The sequence below is a fragment of the Typopeltis vanoorti genome, chromosome 16 (genome assembly GCF_054136105.1).
Source record: "Typopeltis vanoorti isolate ZY-2024b chromosome 16, IOZ_Tvanoo_1.0, whole genome shotgun sequence".
Classification (NCBI taxonomy): Eukaryota; Metazoa; Arthropoda; class Arachnida; order Uropygi; family Thelyphonidae; genus Typopeltis; species Typopeltis vanoorti.
The window spans coordinates 72,081,175-72,099,087 of record NC_143564.1 but is presented as its reverse complement, the minus strand read 5'-3'; the positions used below and the strand labels follow the sequence as shown (position 1 = coordinate 72,099,087).

The 17,913-nt window shown below is 35.8% G+C and overlaps 1 protein-coding gene across 6 annotated transcripts in view; it reads left to right on the top strand.

Annotated features, from left to right (window-relative positions):
• The window catches only part of polybromo (protein), a 686,480-nt gene that overhangs the window by 322,535 nt on the left and 346,032 nt on the right, over window positions 1–17,913 (top strand). For all 6 annotated transcript variants that reach the window (XM_090406695.1, XM_090406694.1, XM_090406697.1 and 3 more), the window contains 2 exons: window positions 17,176–17,457; window positions 17,571–17,665. In XM_090406695.1, the coding sequence (XP_090262821.1) occupies window positions 17,176–17,457; window positions 17,571–17,665 (377 nt within the window). The remainder of the gene's footprint in view (window positions 1–17,175; window positions 17,458–17,570; window positions 17,666–17,913) is intronic.

Genomic DNA, 17,913 nt, shown 5'->3' with positions numbered 1-17,913 from the left:
GAAATGTCCGTTATTATACTTCCATGCTTTGCATCATCGACAAATAATTTTGTTACTATTGAAAAAAAAAAAGAACACTGTTTCAAAAAACTCTTAAATTTCTCAGAAAGAGAAGCAAAATGATAAGATATTAGAACAAGATTAAGTAGAATAGAATTATGTAAACTATGCAACAGTAAGGAAAAGAATGACATAAGAAATTAGAAGCAATTTTAGAATTTTAGATCAATCTTACAGTATAAAACAGAACAAGTTTGAAATTACTGATAAGGGAGTTGACTGTAGGACAAATTAATAGTCATTAAAGTTGAAAATTGAACTGATTACAAACAAAGAACAGATCTTGAGAAGAACAGAAATTTTCTATGCCAAATTATTAAGGATAATCAAGTATGCACTGAGAAGCATGAATAATGGAAATGCACCAGAAATTTTGCTGGTGGTAAAGCAGGTGACTGCTAAGTATAAGTAGATTTTATACTCATACATCCTGCTTAGGATGGAAGATAATACCAAAGAGTTGGAATACAGCTGCTCTTATTATTATTTCATAAAATGGGAGCAAGGTGATATTAAGTCATCAGGAATATATAACATTTTTATTAAAATCATTAAAAATAGAATATTAGACAAATTTGACCAAAATATCAACAAACACAAAACAGAAATAATGTATAATAAATATATAACCATAAAAGCTTGTACATATGAAACACTGGGAAATCGATATAGTAACTTCCTCTGTATCCTAGGGTAAAAGATCATAGCAGAGGGAAGCCATGAGGAAGAAATTAAGAATTCAACTTGGTTGGGTAGCTTTTGAAAAACACTGTGAAGCACCAAATGAAACATCTGGATCTGCCTTAAAAGAAAAATATTTGACAGTTGTATTCTTCCAGTAATGACATATGGAATGAAACACGGATTTTGACTAAAAAATTGACTGACAAGTTGAGGACTCTTCAGAGAAAAATGAAAAGATCACCACTTGATGTTACCAGGGTGAGAGACATTGTAACTGCCATTAAAATATCCAAATGGCAATGGGCAGGTCATGTTGCAAGAAGTTACTCAAAAATGGATAAAGTTGTTATCTGAATGGTATTTCAGATGTTAAGAGCTATAGGAAAACTGACAGGACAGCAGAAATATGAGATTAAAGAGATGGCTGGAACTCAGTGGCACAGAAAAGCTCAAGATAAGACAGAATGAGGAAATTTGAGGAAGCCCCTCAGAAAATGGCTGATGAAGGAAATTTGATTTCTATCACCCTTCTGAATAACTAGAATTCTGGGGGGGGGGGGGGAAACTACAGCACTATTGATCTTACCTATGTAATTAAGGTGAATTATTAAAAAAGATAAATGAAAATTTTAAAAAAAGGTGTATGATTCAGCCACAGCATTAGCTATTTTAGAAGCCTAAAAAATTCAGAGAATATTGAAAAAATATCTTGATGTACTCAGTAAGTGTATAAATTCAGCTGCATCTATAAAATCCATAGCAAATATGAAGTTCTCAGTAAAAAGAGAATAAATTAAAGATGCCAAGAAATTATATTCTTGGTTTAATCCTTTATCCAAGTATAAGCAAACAAAGTTTGTGTGTGAAGTAACTGCATGACTGGACAACTCGTATAAAGAGGCTAATGACTTCACATCACTTTCCTTAGTATCCCATAATGCTTTGCATTATGGGATACTAAGGAAAGTGATGTGCATTATGGGAAGGATCACTACCCAGACCGTTTCAATCTTTATTGAGGTCTCATCATTGGGAGCCAGACCCAGAAGTGATACCAAGGTTGAAGTAATGCAGAAGTCATATTTCCATATTCAAGTAGCCAGAGGGTGTCACACCTTATTACTAGAAGACTTCTGCATTACTTTAACCTTGGTATCACTTCTGGGTCTGGTTCCCACTGATGAGACCTCAATAAAGGTTGAAACTGATCTGGGTAGCGACCCTTCCCATAATACATAGCATTATATATGTCACATATATAAGGATGTGTGCTTTACATCATGAGTTACCAAGGTGGGTAATGTGAAGTCATTAGCCTCTGATACGAGTTGCCCAGTCATGAAGTTACTTCGCGCACAAACTTTGTTGCTTACACTTGGATAAACGAGTAAACCAAGAATATAATTTCTTGCCACTTTAATTTGGAGCCATTTCTTCTCACTTCTGGAGCCAGACCCAGAAGTGATACCAAGGTTGAAGTAATGCAGAAGTCATATTTCCATATTCAAGTAGCCAGAGGGTGTCACACCTTATTACTAGAAGACTTCTGCATTACTTTAACCTTGGTATCACTTCTGGGTCTGGTTCCCACTGATGAGACCTCAATAAAGGTTGAAACTGATCTGGGTAGCGACCCTTCCCATAATACATAGCATTATATATGTCACATATATAAGGATGTGTGCTTTACATCATGAGTTACCAAGGTGGGTAATGTGAAGTCATTAGCCTCTGATACGAGTTGCCCAGTCATGAAGTTACTTCGCGCACAAACTTTGTTGCTTACACTTGGATAAACGAGTAAACCAAGAATATAATTTCTTGCCACTTTAATTTATAGTATAATCAAGAGGAAAAACTTTCAGCAGTAAAAAGAGAGTTAGACAAAGAGATACCATTTCACCTGAACTATCTATATGGTTACCTTAGAAGAACACCTATGATTTGTTGATGACGTTATTCTTTTGTAAGGCAGCTCAGTGGAATAATGATTTCAAGAAATGATCAATGGATTGAAAAAAAAAAAAAAAAAAAAAAGAAAGGATTAAATATAAAAAAAAAAAAAAAAGATGTGTACTAAATACATAACAACAACAACTTCTTTTGTCACATTTCCACTCTACTGTAATCTAAAGATTACAGTAGAGTGGAAATGTGACAAAAGAAGGCGTACAAAGAATTCAACTTAGTCTGATTAGCCTTTGAAAAATGCTACTAAACACTCAGAGGATATTCTCCTCATTTGCATTAAAAAAATATTCTTCAGTTGTATATTTCCAATCTTAAAATATGTAAACGAAACATACCTTCAATTGACTAACAAAAACTGATTGACAAGTTGAGGAATAACCAGAGAAAAATGGAAATAGCACCCATAGATGTTGCCCCTCGTATGACTTTAGGCTTTCAGTCTAATCTTTTCCACTTATTGTTTTATACAATTTTGTCTGTTTTTGTAATTTTAATATTGTTTCTGATGATGTCTCAGTGACTGAAGACAAAATATAGGATCGATTAGATGTGTGTTCAATTATTTATACAGGCCGTATCCTTTCCATCATGCATTGTGTATGGTAGTTATTCCTCATTAACTATATAAATTCTCTCTCCTGTCTGTGCGGTTAGCCTAGTGACTGTGCACTTCACTACCATATGCCTGGGGAAGGAGTGTCTCCTAGGTTCGATTCCCGTCGGTGGCGTGAGGATCTTCCTCAGCCATAGCCAAGTTAGCCGGTCTTGTGTGTGGACAGTAAAGTCCCCCCCCGGTTTATCCTGGAGTTTTTCATCCTGCAAGGCATGCAAACTGGCCTTGAGAACTCAACACTGCAGGACATAGGATACACGGGGGGGAGCTGACCACATCCTGTGAACGATTTGAGGTCCGATGATTAATAAACCCTCGACACCGCAAGGTAAAAAGAGGGTATAAGGAAGATGAGATGAGATTCTCTCTCTCCTTCACTTCTCATGTTCTCTCCTCACTCCAGTCTTTATCTCAATAGTTGAAATCACCCATAATAATAACCATCCTACTTGTATCCATAAATTTTATTGTCTGTTCAGTTCAGTGTTCTTCAGATCATCCTGGCCTGTTATACCAAGGAACTATGCTGTTATAGGCCAGGGTTTTTAGAATCGTCTATAATCATTAGCAGTACTCCCCCACTCTTTCTGTTCTTCTCGAATATGCTGTACCTATCACATTCTGTTCCTGTATGGATATTCTCTTCTGTTAGCCAGGGTCCCACTGATGCTAAAAATTCATTGCTTTTATTCCTAATTTCCACCTCTTCCAATACATATTCAATTCACTCTTAAACTCTGACTGGTTCAGGTGATCATATTATTACAGGCTACTCCATGGAGTCCTTAGACTCATCGAGAGAGGCCCTAAACATCATGCCAAGCACTATAAAATATTTGTGCAGTAACTATCATACTTTGCTTTGAACTTATTGACAGTCATGGCACCCACGACCAACTCTGGTGTCCTATCCACACATTCACCATGCTCCAATCGAAAAATATATTTCTAATTCTAATGCTAGCTACACTCTTGTTCAGTTTCCAAGAATGGCCCCTAGTTCCTCCCATCACCAGACCTGTTCTGAAAAATTTGGTCTGTATTAATCTTGTAAAAACTCTTCAGTAATTTGTGTCTCAATTATATCACAACTTTTCTGTCTTTCAACCAATTTCAGTAACCCACAAATCGTCAACCTGTTCTTATAAAGTTCATTCCATAAACCTGCTACTTCTTAGTCACTCACCTTTGGATCCTTTCCACCTCTTCCTCATCACCAAGAAACCCAGGTGACCAGATCTGCACACAGTAGTCATGATGGGGTCTCATCAAAGCTTAATAAAAGAGGCATAATACCTGCTTGTCTCTGCTCATCAAAGTATTCTTCAGTAACCAAGTAATTCCAATGAGCTGCTTTAGTCACTTTTGCTATGTGTCCTCTAAACTTGAACTGCCTATACACTAACACATCTATATATACACTAACCCAAATCTCTGGTTTTGTCAATATTAAACTGACATCCAATCTCCTTTACCCAGACTGCCAGTGTATCCACATCATCCTTCAAAATTTTTAACATCATCTGTATTAACTGTTGCTCTACCCCAACCTTGCATCATTGGGAAAGAACTGAACAGTTCCTCTCAGATCTTTTCCTATATCATTAATGTGCAAATTAACAGAGCCCTACAGCATGCCACTAGTCACAGGCATTCTCTGGATTCTACTCCTAAATAAACTACACTCTGCAATCTCTCCATCAACCACTCTCTTAACCACCTCACCAACCCTGTATCCATCTACATGTGCTGTAATTTATTGATTAGAATTTCCTGTAATATCTTTCAAAGGCTTTTGCAAAATCCAGCGGTATCACTGTAAATCCATTACCTCATCCATCTTAACTGTCGTATTATAAAATGTGAGCAAGTTACTGAGGCATGACCATGTCCCCTCCCCCCCCCCCCCATACAGTATCTCATTTCCATCTATCCATTCCTGTATTTTGCTCTTGACCAACTTCTCCAGTACCTTGACTACAATTCCTAATATGCTGATCAGTTGGTAATTTGTCACATCAGTCTCAGAGCTTCCTTTATGCATGGAACTGTATTCCCCCCCCCCCCCTCTTTCCACCCTCTTAGGACTAATCCAGAGCTGAAAACTAGATTAAACAATGTAGTCAAAGGCACTGACAATTTTCTAGCACCTTCACGTAAAATTCAAACTGGTATGCCATCTAATCCCATAGCTGTATTCACATCAAGGTTCTGTAATATGCTATGCCCCTCCATTTCATTTACCTCAGTTCCCATATAAGACTTTGCCTCTATATCTGGAAGAGTATATCATCCAGGTGCATTACTGCACCTGGATGATATACTCTAGCACAGGGGTTGCTAAAGTTATTTGCCCGTCGACCCCTTCAAGAGTTTCTTGACTTTTTATCGACCCCCTATATTTTACTATTACATAATTATAATAGGACAAGCAAAAAAAGACGCTTATGTGAGTTTTTAGATTGTTTATTTTATAGTTACAGTGTTTATTGTATGTATGATATAGTATATATTATTATATTACTATTACTACTACTATTACTATCACTAGTAATATCACTGGTATTACTAGTGATATTAATAAACTACTGGTATTAATATCACTGGTATTACTACCAGCGCTGCTCAACTCTTCAAGATAGAGAAGTTTAGTTCATGAATGAATAACGATTGAATTATAATATGTATGTTGATGAATTTTAGAACATTAACGCTCACTTGTATGTCAATGCGCAAAAATGAGACTGGGATCGAATACTTTTAAGTATCAGTAAATAAGAACCTCGCACATGCTGCAATCTCGCTCCCACTGCGCCGGCCGGCAGGAACCATCAACATTTTTTTATTGATAAATACGTCATTTTGGCCTACTTGATTGGCCTCAGTAACTCCATCTTACAGGTCCTATTCATGGACCTGTAAGATGGAGGTACTGATCCCACGATTCACTTTTAATTGCATTGTCATTACCTCCATGTCTTTTGTCATGAAGGTAATCCAAGTTAACTGAATTAAATATTACCCATACAATGATGTCATATATTTTTCTGTTGACCCCTGAGCCTGAATCGAACCCTAACAGTTTAATATCGACCCCTTTGGCGACCACTGCTCTAGCACTTCCTTACTATCAACATTCATTAAAATCATTCTGCCATAAGATTTCTTCCTTTCACTTGCAACATATTGAAATAACTATTTGGAATTATCTTTGGTCTACACCGCTAATTTCCTTTCATATTCTGCTTTTGCCTTACTTACTATGCTGGTTACCCTTTTGGCCTGTGCTTTGTACTGGTCACCTTTCTCTTTGAATTCCCTCCACAGTTTTTTTTTTTTTTTTGTAGCTCCCACTTCATTTACTATCCTGACTCTAGGTATGCAGTCTGCTATTATTTCCCTCAAACACTCCTTTACCACTTCCAATGCAGTATCAACCAGCCCTTGCAGTTTCACATGCCATGGCACTGATCCAAGTAATCTCCTAAGCTTGTCATACTTACCAGCTCTGTAATTCACATATACCCTGTCCTAACTGAAAATTCTACACATTTAGCCACCTCCTGGGTCAGGACTATGAACACTCTCATCTGTTGATGGCAGTGTGGCCATATTAGTTATAGATAAAATTCTCTGATACAAATACTAGATCAAGCACTCACAAACCCCTAGTATATTCCATTACATGTTCTCAGGTAATTATTCCTTAAATTACATATTTTCCATTTCTATTGCATAAATTCTATTTCCTTCCTCCCATGTGAATCTCTCCTTCTTCCAGTCTATGTTCCCATAATTGAAATCCCCCATAATAATTTCCTACCCTCCACTCATTGAGCTTATTTGCCAATGCATACTATCCCCATCATCCTTTCCATTCCTTGGTGTAAGAGGCATCGAAGTGTATATTTTACTCTGCTGGCCTCAGTCTCACACCAGATAGCCTCAATCTCACACCTGCTATTTTCACTGACCTGCAGTTGAACTTCTACTCTTTGGTTGCATTTCATCAGCTATCATCAATAACACTCTTCCCCCCACCCATTCTTTTCTCTCTATCCTTCCTGAACACACTATGCCCTTCACATTCTATTCCACTAACAATATCACCTTCTGTCAGCTGTGTCTCACTAATGCCAACAACCTTTGTCCAGGGTGAGCGAACCAATGCCAAAAATTTCTCTCTCCTTGTTCCGAATGCTCCTGGCATTAGTGTACACAAAGTGCAAAAGCCACTTAGGCCCACTGCTATCCTGGCACTGTATACTAACTATCCCATTCTGGTTTATTACCAGTGGTACTAACTTAGGCATTTTATACGCATTCTTATACTCAACAGCTTCTCTCCCCCCCCAAAGCTCTAGTTTCCCTGATTTTGCACATCCACTTTCACTGTATTCAGCAACACCTTTTCCAGAGTCTGAATAGAAAATCCATTCAGGTGCAAACTATCCTTCTTGTATAAGTTCTTTAATCGTCAAACTCACTCTACACATCCACAAACTCCACATTATTCCTCCTGCAAAACCTACTATGCATTGAGTCATTCGCTATTATCACCCTTCTTCTCAGCTCTACTTTCTCACTATTTTCTCTTGCTACTTCCAGTAATTCTTTTATGCCCTCCCTCATGCCATACTTTTCTCCTTTGAAATCATTTGTTCCAGCTAAATGATCAACTCTTTCGCTTCATTCTTTTGCACTTTAATAGCCTCACTAACGTCATTAATTTTTGCACCCAGAAAGCACGATTTTGTGAGTCTCTCACCAGTCACACCTCTTATGAAAAAAAATTGTCATACAAGACTCACTCTCTGTTTTTTCCTTCTCTCTCTCTCTCTCAGTCAAACATTAATTTCTCTTTTTTTACACTTCTTTCTGAAATCAGCTGACCCACTCACAAGGCGTTTCTGCATTCGTTGCATCTCCTGCTTCATCCTGTGTATCATCCCGTATAACCAAACTATCTAACTCATCATTCTTTACATCTGTCATACTACTATTCTTTTGATCAACAACACTTTTGATCTCTCTCTCTCTCAATCATGTGACTTTTATCCCCTGTTTTAATCCTATCTGCTATTATACCACCACAGACATTTTCACGTGTATTCTCTGTTCCATCCACCACTTCAGTCTTGTGACCTGACCTGCACTTTTGACCCTCACTTTCGTAACATTTTTAGGGACGCTTTCCCACCATTATCACTTTCAAACCCAATTTCATTTGGCTTTGGTAATGCATACATCTCACAGACATTGCACAGTATGAAGTCCCTTTGGGTGAATTCTTTAAACAATAATACCTTGGATGCCAATGTTCTGCTTTGCATCAGTGCAATGTACTATGCTACACAACTTACCATGCAGAAATACTATGTTAACTATATTTAAAATAATACTTTTAACTTAAATCTAATTAACACCAATGCAATCTGATTCTAACACAAATTTTAAACTAATAACTCTATTTTTTTTCTGAACTGAACAACTTAGCTTTCAAAACTCTCCAGACACAGGCCTACCACCATACTCCACCTAATAGTATCATCAAGAAACGACTTGTGAGGAGTAGGAGTGGGATTCGAACCCACACCAGAAGATCAGACTGCAACTTGTGATATGAGTGATTGGTCAACCAAATTCCTAATCTAAATGCCACAGTCATTGTTTGTCTGACAATAGCACTTTCTCTGTTTTCAGCCATCCCTTTCATAAATAATGGTTTCTCCAAGCACCCAACGCCAAATCCATTTAAGTGTAATCCATCCTGTAGATATACATAATTTCTACTCTCTCAAACACCCCACATATCAACATCCTGTGCATCATTTTTCTTGCACAGACTGCACATTGATTCTTTAGCAATCACAACCTTCCATATTACCTCACTCATGTCATACCTTGCCGACACACTTTCAAGTCTTGCCTCTTTTGTTCTTCTTTTTATGCATTATTCAGCAACTCTTTCAAATTCCCTTTCATACCTTAATTATCTTGTTTTCAATCATTTATTCTGACTAATACAGTCACATCATCACACTTGTCTATAGCCTCAGTCATGTCACAAATATAAATGTCGCTGAATACATTATTTCATTATTTGCTCATGTAGCACACCTCTAATCATAGACTCACAGTACATCAGTATATCCTTTATCACATTTTTCTGTTCTTTTGCACCATCCCTGCCAATATTTCATCTTCTTTCTTAGCTTTCTGATCATTAATAAGCAGTATTCGACTAACTCCAGCTTCTGTTTATGTATTATGAACTACTCGTTCTTGCCATACAGATTTGCTCATCTTACTGCACTCGTTTGTTTTCTTCTACTTCTTCCGTATCATCTCTCTGACACTCTCTTATTTATGACTGCCATGCATTGTACCACTTCCTTTCATATTTTTTCTTGTCCAGTGTTGCTATCTGCCCATTAGCTCTTCATTAGAGATCTACTCACATTTGCTGATAAATACACTCTACTCTTCACATTGCACACCACTTGTATTAAAATTAAACAAATGCTGCTTCCATTATTATGCCACTGCATGTGTGACCTAATTCTACAATTAAATCTAAAAATATAAGATTTTTATCTGATCATTTTCAAAATACAAGCTTCTGTTCATATCACCAGAACTTTAAAGCTTTAAAATATCCGAAAATCTTCATAAAATTCCATGATATTTGCCATTCCAGTTCTAATCCCTACATTTCTCATTAATTATTCAAATAAATTTGGTTAGTCATCTTCTAACATGAAATGTCTTACTTTAGGTACACTAATCATACAATATCCATCTCATTATTAATGTTTTAACTTTGTATTCTTAAGGACTTTGCTACTTTGCATTTCATTTCTCCCATACACTCTTGTTTCTTCAGCTGCTAAAGGTAAATGTAATAACATAATTTTTTTTTTTTTTTTTTTTTTTTTGTGTATTCTCTTATTCTTTCCATATGAATTTATAAATATTTTAATTTACAAATGATTGATAACAATAAAATGACTAGGCTATTTCTTGGATGGAAATCTGGCTGTATTTTCCCTAAAACATTTCTACATTCTAGAATTCATTTTTTTGTTCTAGATCTCCACCAACCAATTGTTCCTTTTTCTTTCTGTCACTTAGCCTTTCCACCGACTCAAAAAAATTCCTTTGTTAATAGACTTCTGTGATAGAAATTAAAAAAAAAAAAAAAGTATCATCCAATTTCCTATTTTAAAGTTGCCCACATCACTCCTTGAAATTGCCTTCTATTTAACAAGTTTATCTTCATTTTTAATATGTAGCACCTGCACTTTTACCTCCTTACCTGAATAAATACCCCTATGTCTAATATTTTCTTGTGATTATATTTTCTGGTAATCCCATACGTGAGAAAATGTTCATCCTCTTTGAAGAAAAGGTTGAGGAGCAAGAAGTAACTTGTTAACATTGTATTTCAAAACCTCTAGGTGGTAAATGCCATGTATACCAACATACAACTGAACATGTGTTACAATCCTCAAAATCTCTTTGAAAAGAGATTTTGAAGATTGTAAAATTTACATTTTACAATCTCTTTTTCAAAATCTCTTTTCCCCTCATATGGTGCTATGCTCACCATATGAGGGGAAAAAACAAAAACAAAAAAACTACATGTTTTTTTGTTTTTGCCCTACTGTGAATACATTTATTAAATACAAATACTTATGTACAAAATATATTAATATGCTTATATATTAGTGTGCTAACATGCAAAAGCTTAGTAAAACAGTATGTGCTTCTAACATAACACCACTACACACTACATTATTGCAGGTAGATGATCACTTGACAGTGTTTTCCATAGCTGAATTCAAAGGTTCAGATTTTATACCCAGAAGTATAAGCAGGGACAAGATTGTTGCAAACAGGAGTAAAAGGAAATGGAAAGGAAGAAAATTTTGCTCTATAAGTTTGGAGTTAAACTGTGAAGGAGTATTGAATAGCTCCTGCATGTGTTTTAACAGATTTAGGGGAAGTGGGAGGAAATCACCAATGCCACTTCTGATGAATAGACACTATGATAATATTTGTTGAAAATGCCAGCAACAGAAACTAATGTTAGTGTGAAAAGGAATGGATGTAATTGGTGAATGATGGATCATTACTCAACCTAACTGCTCTCTTCTAAACCGAATCAAGCATTTTTAGGAAGCTCTTTAGTAACAGCACCCCAGTTGTGAGAACAATCATTCTTCTACTTTCTGTTGGGTCTCTTCAAACAAAAGTAACAGTTCCCCAAAATCCCTTTTCAGCATGTACAACTGCAGACACATAGGACCTGCTTCTCTTCTTCTTCATTTATTTCATCTACTTCTGTCCTCTGAAACAGCCTTCCTCATAATATGTTTCTCAACAACTTCAATCTCCAGATCTTCAAGAAAAATATCAATAGATTTCTTCTTTCTCCATCCTTACCTGCAACCCACATGACACTGGTGTGCTATAGACTGTTGTACCTATTATTCATGGGATTAAAAAAAGTGAACTATATGTATCCTATTTACAAATAGAAATAACATTGTAAATTTATTCTATATATATATATATATATATATATATATATATATATATATTTATCTACTCCTACCATTCTCCACTAACTGTATTGACTCTGTCAGCCATTTCTCCCTAATGCCAATAACTTTTGATCAAGAATAACTAACTGATGTCAAAACTCCACCCATTGTTTCAATTGCATCTGGCATTAGTGTACTTAAAAGTGCATTAGTCCTCTTTGCCCAAATTACCCTTACTTACTTTGATATCTACAGTACTGTCTTCAGCAATTTTTGATCATTTTCACACCTACTGGTAGCTGTAATCTACTTCCCCCTAACACTTTTAAGTGTCCCTGATTTATCACCTCTGGTTATATTTTGTTTCTTGCAGCCATCAAATCACTCCACACACGCACCCAACATAATTTCTCCTGCATAATCTATGCATTGGCTCATTTGAAATCATGGCCCTCCTTAACTCATCTCTATCATACTGTGGCAATAGACTCACACACACACACACACACACACACACACACACACACACACACACACACACACACACACACACACACACACACACACACACACACACACACACACTCTCTGTTATACTTTATGCTCTCACTCTTCTGTTTTATGTCCTATCTCATATGATACTTGTCTATGCTCAAATCATTTGTACCCATCAAAATAAAGTAAAAGAGTTAAATTCTTTCACTTTACCTTTATGAACTCTGATAACCTTACTAACATTGTTAATCTTCACACCTGATATGCATGATTTTTCACTCCTCTTATCATGGTATCACTATACATTATTCTCTCCTTATTCTCACACCTCTTTTTTTCTCTTCTCATTTGTACCACCTGCCAGATTTTTCTGCAATCTCTGCAGTTCATGGTGTGTCCAGTGTAGGATTGAGTCATCATTCTTATGCTTGTCACTTTTACTCTCTTTCAATCCTATCCTATTATCCATCTCTTTGTCACTCACATTTTTGCACCTATTCTCTTAGTTCACTTGCACTCCTTGACTTCACCTGCAATTCTGGTTCTTATGCTTAAAACACTTCCTGCACTCTCTCTCTCATCACTCTTGCTTTCAAAGTCGAGTCACTGATAAAGAATATATTCCATAGACACTACATCTCACAAAGTCTCTCAGGTTTAACTCTTTGAATAAAGAGGACTTGGGGTGGCATTGTTCTAGTTCATATTGGTACTTTGTGTGCTGTGTTAGGAAACAAACTGTACACATTGAGTTATGTATCCAAGATCTAAACTTGATTGAATATATATATACATACACATTAGATATAGTATACACATATATACTATATCTAATGCAATCTGTAAGCAATGCCAAATGCCACACATTGGGCACATTTTATGTGAACATAGCAAAGACAACATATCATACATTTACATAATGTCTTCTTTATTTATTTATTTATTATTTTTTTTATGGCATGGATTGGGAAGAAGAGAGAGAGTGCATCTTGAACTCTGTGGTACTTTGTGACATAGAAGTAGTTCATGAAGATAACTTCTAATTTACCATTTTACAGCTTTGGAATACTAAATATTTTTGGCCAAGTGGATAGTGTTTTTGCTCTTCAGTTATGGTTTTTATTAGATTATGGTTTTAAATCCTACTACAGGCATGAATGTCTGTGAATGTCTTCAGGTGGAAGATTTCATCACTTAGTATGAGACCACCACTGCACTTGAAGCCTGAAGTGGCTTGAAAAAGTTAAGTTCCATTTTTGGTGTCTAGAACAGGTTTCTTGATTATGTAAAAAATAAAATAAAAAACAGCCCACAATATTAATATATGATAAATTTACATTTCATGGATTGAAGTCACATTAAAATTTGCCAGTTAGCAATTGCATTTCAGGCTATTTTTCTGTGACAGCTTATGAGTAAATAAATCCTTTTTTTATACTTATCAAAAAGGGTGCCCCCAAATATTTCTGGAATTTATGTCTTTCTTATTGCATCTTCATTTTTTATTGTATGTATCAACTTTAAAAAGTTTGTTCTCACATTCTTGTATACCAGTTTTATTTATTTATTATGAAGAACAAGTAGACAAGTCATCTTATTCAAGAACTTCATCAATTTGAACTTGGACATATACTGTTTACTGACAATCCTAAATATCTGCAAAGTTCCAAGCCAAAATGATGTGATTCTAAGAAAAGCTTCATTTGACTGATTCAAAAAGAGTGGAGATGATGACATCACTTTCATTTGAGACCTAGTCTGTTTCAAGATCATTTGACTTGATCCATCATAGCTGATCTAGTCAAAGGAATTCATAGGCCAAACTCAGTGATGGACAGGAAGCTGTAACAGCATCTTCATCAGCTTGGCAAAGTTAATAATGTCTGCTAAAATATTCCACAAGAATTGACTCCACAATGAACTCAGCATCACACTGATGTTTATAGAGAATTGCTCATCAGTTCACATTACAGAAAATTTGCTTTTACTTCCACTAAAAAGTGGGATATTTCAGTATTCCAGAAATGTGAACTCAATGGATCACCTCAGATGAAGCAGCACTTCTGGTCAAGATAGTAGGTTAATTCATGAACAACTCATGTTTCGCATTTGATCGTCAAGGGCTTAGTTCACTTTTTTTTACTGGTTTCAGAAGTGCCAAGTTCTGTTCTCAAAAAATGAGCCAAGTGCATTGTATTCTGTGAGCACTACTGGATGGTACAGAACTGAAAGCAAATAGTCCTAGAGATTTAGCTTTTCCCTCACCCGACATGCAGTCCAGACCTGGTGATTATAATTTGTCAATGGTTCACTTTCTTCTCAGATGATGCATCATTGCTAAGCAAATCATTTTTTTTTTCATGCAGAAGAATCAAATTGCTTGCTGAGAAACATCTAGACCATAGCATATAATGTCATATTTTAATGAGTAATGATTTTAGCTGTAATTTTATGAGATATTAAAATGTCAAAATTCTGAAAAGTTTGCATCACCCTTGCAATAATATATGGTATCTAATAAGATTCCCTCCACTTTTCCTTTATACAAAACTGTGTAGTGTTTCTGATTACACAAATATCATTCCATTTAAATAGTTTATTTAAAACATGAAAGCATTTCCTAGCTTATGTTATATAAAATCAGAATTTCCAGAGAATTTGCCACCTGGCTGGCCAGTTAGTTAACATACCTCTTCCAAGTAACAGGTTTGAACCCCACTGCTGACATGAATATTTGTGAGCCTTTAACTGGTGTTACGTCTCTGTATTTTCGTTTCTTTATTAGAGTACATATTTAGTATGATCCAATTTTGATCCAGTTCTCTCTATATCCTTCTACCTTGATTTTATATCTTTCTCATCAGTATATAACCTGGTTTGGCTCCTAGGGATATTTCCTCTTCAGAAACTGGCAAATTTATATTTTAGCTGCGCCAGCCAGCTTCCTATAACAAGAATATAATTCAAGCTCAGGGAAATATTCCTAGGCTTTAGGCATATACGTTAATCTAGAATTCTTACGTGAGTATATAGATCTCGGTACCTTGCAGTCATGTCCTAAGATCTAATCTCAATTATATAGTTATCTAAACTCCTTCCTGCTATTTGGTTCTATTTTCACAAGTGGTAGTTTGACACCTCGAATTCAGGCAAGACTCAGGTTCAAGTAACAAAACATGTTTATTAATGCTAAAAGACATACATTAAATCTTGTATTAAGTTATCAAAACTTCTGAATTGCTAGCTAAGTAAATGTCTTATGCTAAGCTATACAAACTGTTCAATACTTATCTAACCTTCTTACATAAACTGACATGCAAAATCATGTAATACAAATGGATAAATAAACAATGTCACACTCGAGTTCCTTCATTCACATTTACTTTAAATAGATATTTCACAACTCATTTCTCTCTTAGTTAAATTTACTCAATTAACACTACTTCAATCATATACAAGTTAGAGATTTATCCTATACAATTCTTTGTCTAATAGAATTGGCTGTATTAATTACTCTATCCTGTCAAAGTTCTCTAAAATGTCCTCAGTCTTGCTTTATCAAGACACAAATTCTACTTTCAAACAATCTCAAGATATAAAACAAAAGGATCTTTACTTTACCAAGTCCCTCCGAAGGTCTATTATATGACCCGAGCAACACGTGGTCTGCCACGTGTTGCTCGGGTCATCCTTTGTCTTGGCTGGTTCTGGGTCAGGTCTCGTGGCTGAGTTGTTCCGTTCTCTGCTACCGGACACAAATCAGGAAATGGCTGGAACCATGAGCCTTCTTCGCTCGCTCGGGTGGGTTATTCAGCGTTTGACACCATTCTGCATGAGCTGTTGATTCTCATATGGGTCTCTGCGGAATACCTCTCAGTGCAAGTCATGAATATGGCCGGCTGTCCGTCGACATAGCACCCTCGGCTTGTCCTATCTCCGATCACTCGTTGAGAGTCCTCGATCTCCAAAATCCCTGAAGAAACGAAAAAAAAAAACAGAGCTTGGTGCATATTGCCTTAAATATTTTTTCTCAGCACCCTCTTTTTCTGTATTGTTTTTTCACATGATCCATAACTTACATTGCCCTTAGGTTGATCCCCTGCTTTCCCTCCTTACTATTAGGTGTTGTTTTCGAGGAACTGTGCTTACATCAGCCTTCCCAATAAGCTGTAGTCTTCGGCATTACAACAGTCACTTGCGGCTTAGATGTGACCATTGATCCTCTTAGTTATTTCTTACCTGGCGACTTATGATTTTTTGATAGCTTAATAATACATAAATTAAGCCATTATTCCTTTACGTGAATTGCTAATCTGACATAATTCTTGATTTTAGCTTTCCATTTGACAATAAATAATTCCAATACATTACACATACTGATATACACTTTCACATGCAACAACTTAGGTGTTTCTCACCTTCTGCTGGTAAGCAGGTATTATGCAAATTTCTTTATTTTGTAAAGCTTACATGTTAGATCCTGAATGAATAACTTGTCAAGAAGTTCTCCATTCAATATCTAACACTGGTAAGTAATTCTCATTGCCCATTGTGAGACATCACTCTATTTATTGGATTCCCAAAGTCTTGATAAACAAGTACCATGTCTGGTCTGTAGAGTAGGTAAATTGGATTGCCTAACCTTAGCCCACCCATGTTACTTAATGTATGATAGGCTCACTCTTGTGAGGGTGAGATTCATATAATAATAATTAAGATATTATTATCATTTATTAAATTCTATCCTAGTTTTAATATTATCAGCTTGTATTGTCTTGACCCTCTTTGTTATATATTATCAAGGGAAGGTACCGCCGACTTGATAGGTTTCAAGAAGATGTTTTTGAGGTCTTTGAGCATACCCGTCATAAGAGTCGCACAGATTCACAAGTTTTTGAAGACTCTATAGAACTGCAGTCATATTTTATTAAAATGAGAGACCAGCTGTGTAAAGGTCGAGAGGTTCTTCATTCCCCAGCCCTTCGTTATAAAGAAGCTGATCTTCAAGCCAGTTTGGAAATTCTTAAACAAGAAAAATTACCAAAAGAGCAGCAAGAAGCAGAACTAGAACCAAAACAAGAAAAGGCATGCTTCTTTATTTTATTAGTCCTGAAAAATGTATTATTATGCTCTTTATTCCCAATTTAGTATGGACATTGATTATTTATAATAATAATAATGCTTTTACATTAATATAGGAAGAGACAAGTACAACAGAAATTTCTACATCTGACAGCATTGTATTTAAAGACGAAACTTACTACGTTGGAGATTTTGTATATATTGAACCAAGGTATGTGTGAAATTAATAAAGGATACTATTGTACATTTTTATTTTAGGTAAAATTAATTTCTTTAATAGTAAGGCAAGATTGGTTGGTTGGTTTTTTGGATTTACAGTTGAAGCAACTAAGGCTGTGAGACCAGTGTGTTATGTCTATTAATTGCATGTGTTGTTCTTCTGGACAGTCTTTTGAGGTTTAAGCTGCTTACTGTAGTACTGGTATTAACTTATTCTTTTTTTCTGTCAACTGGCTAGTC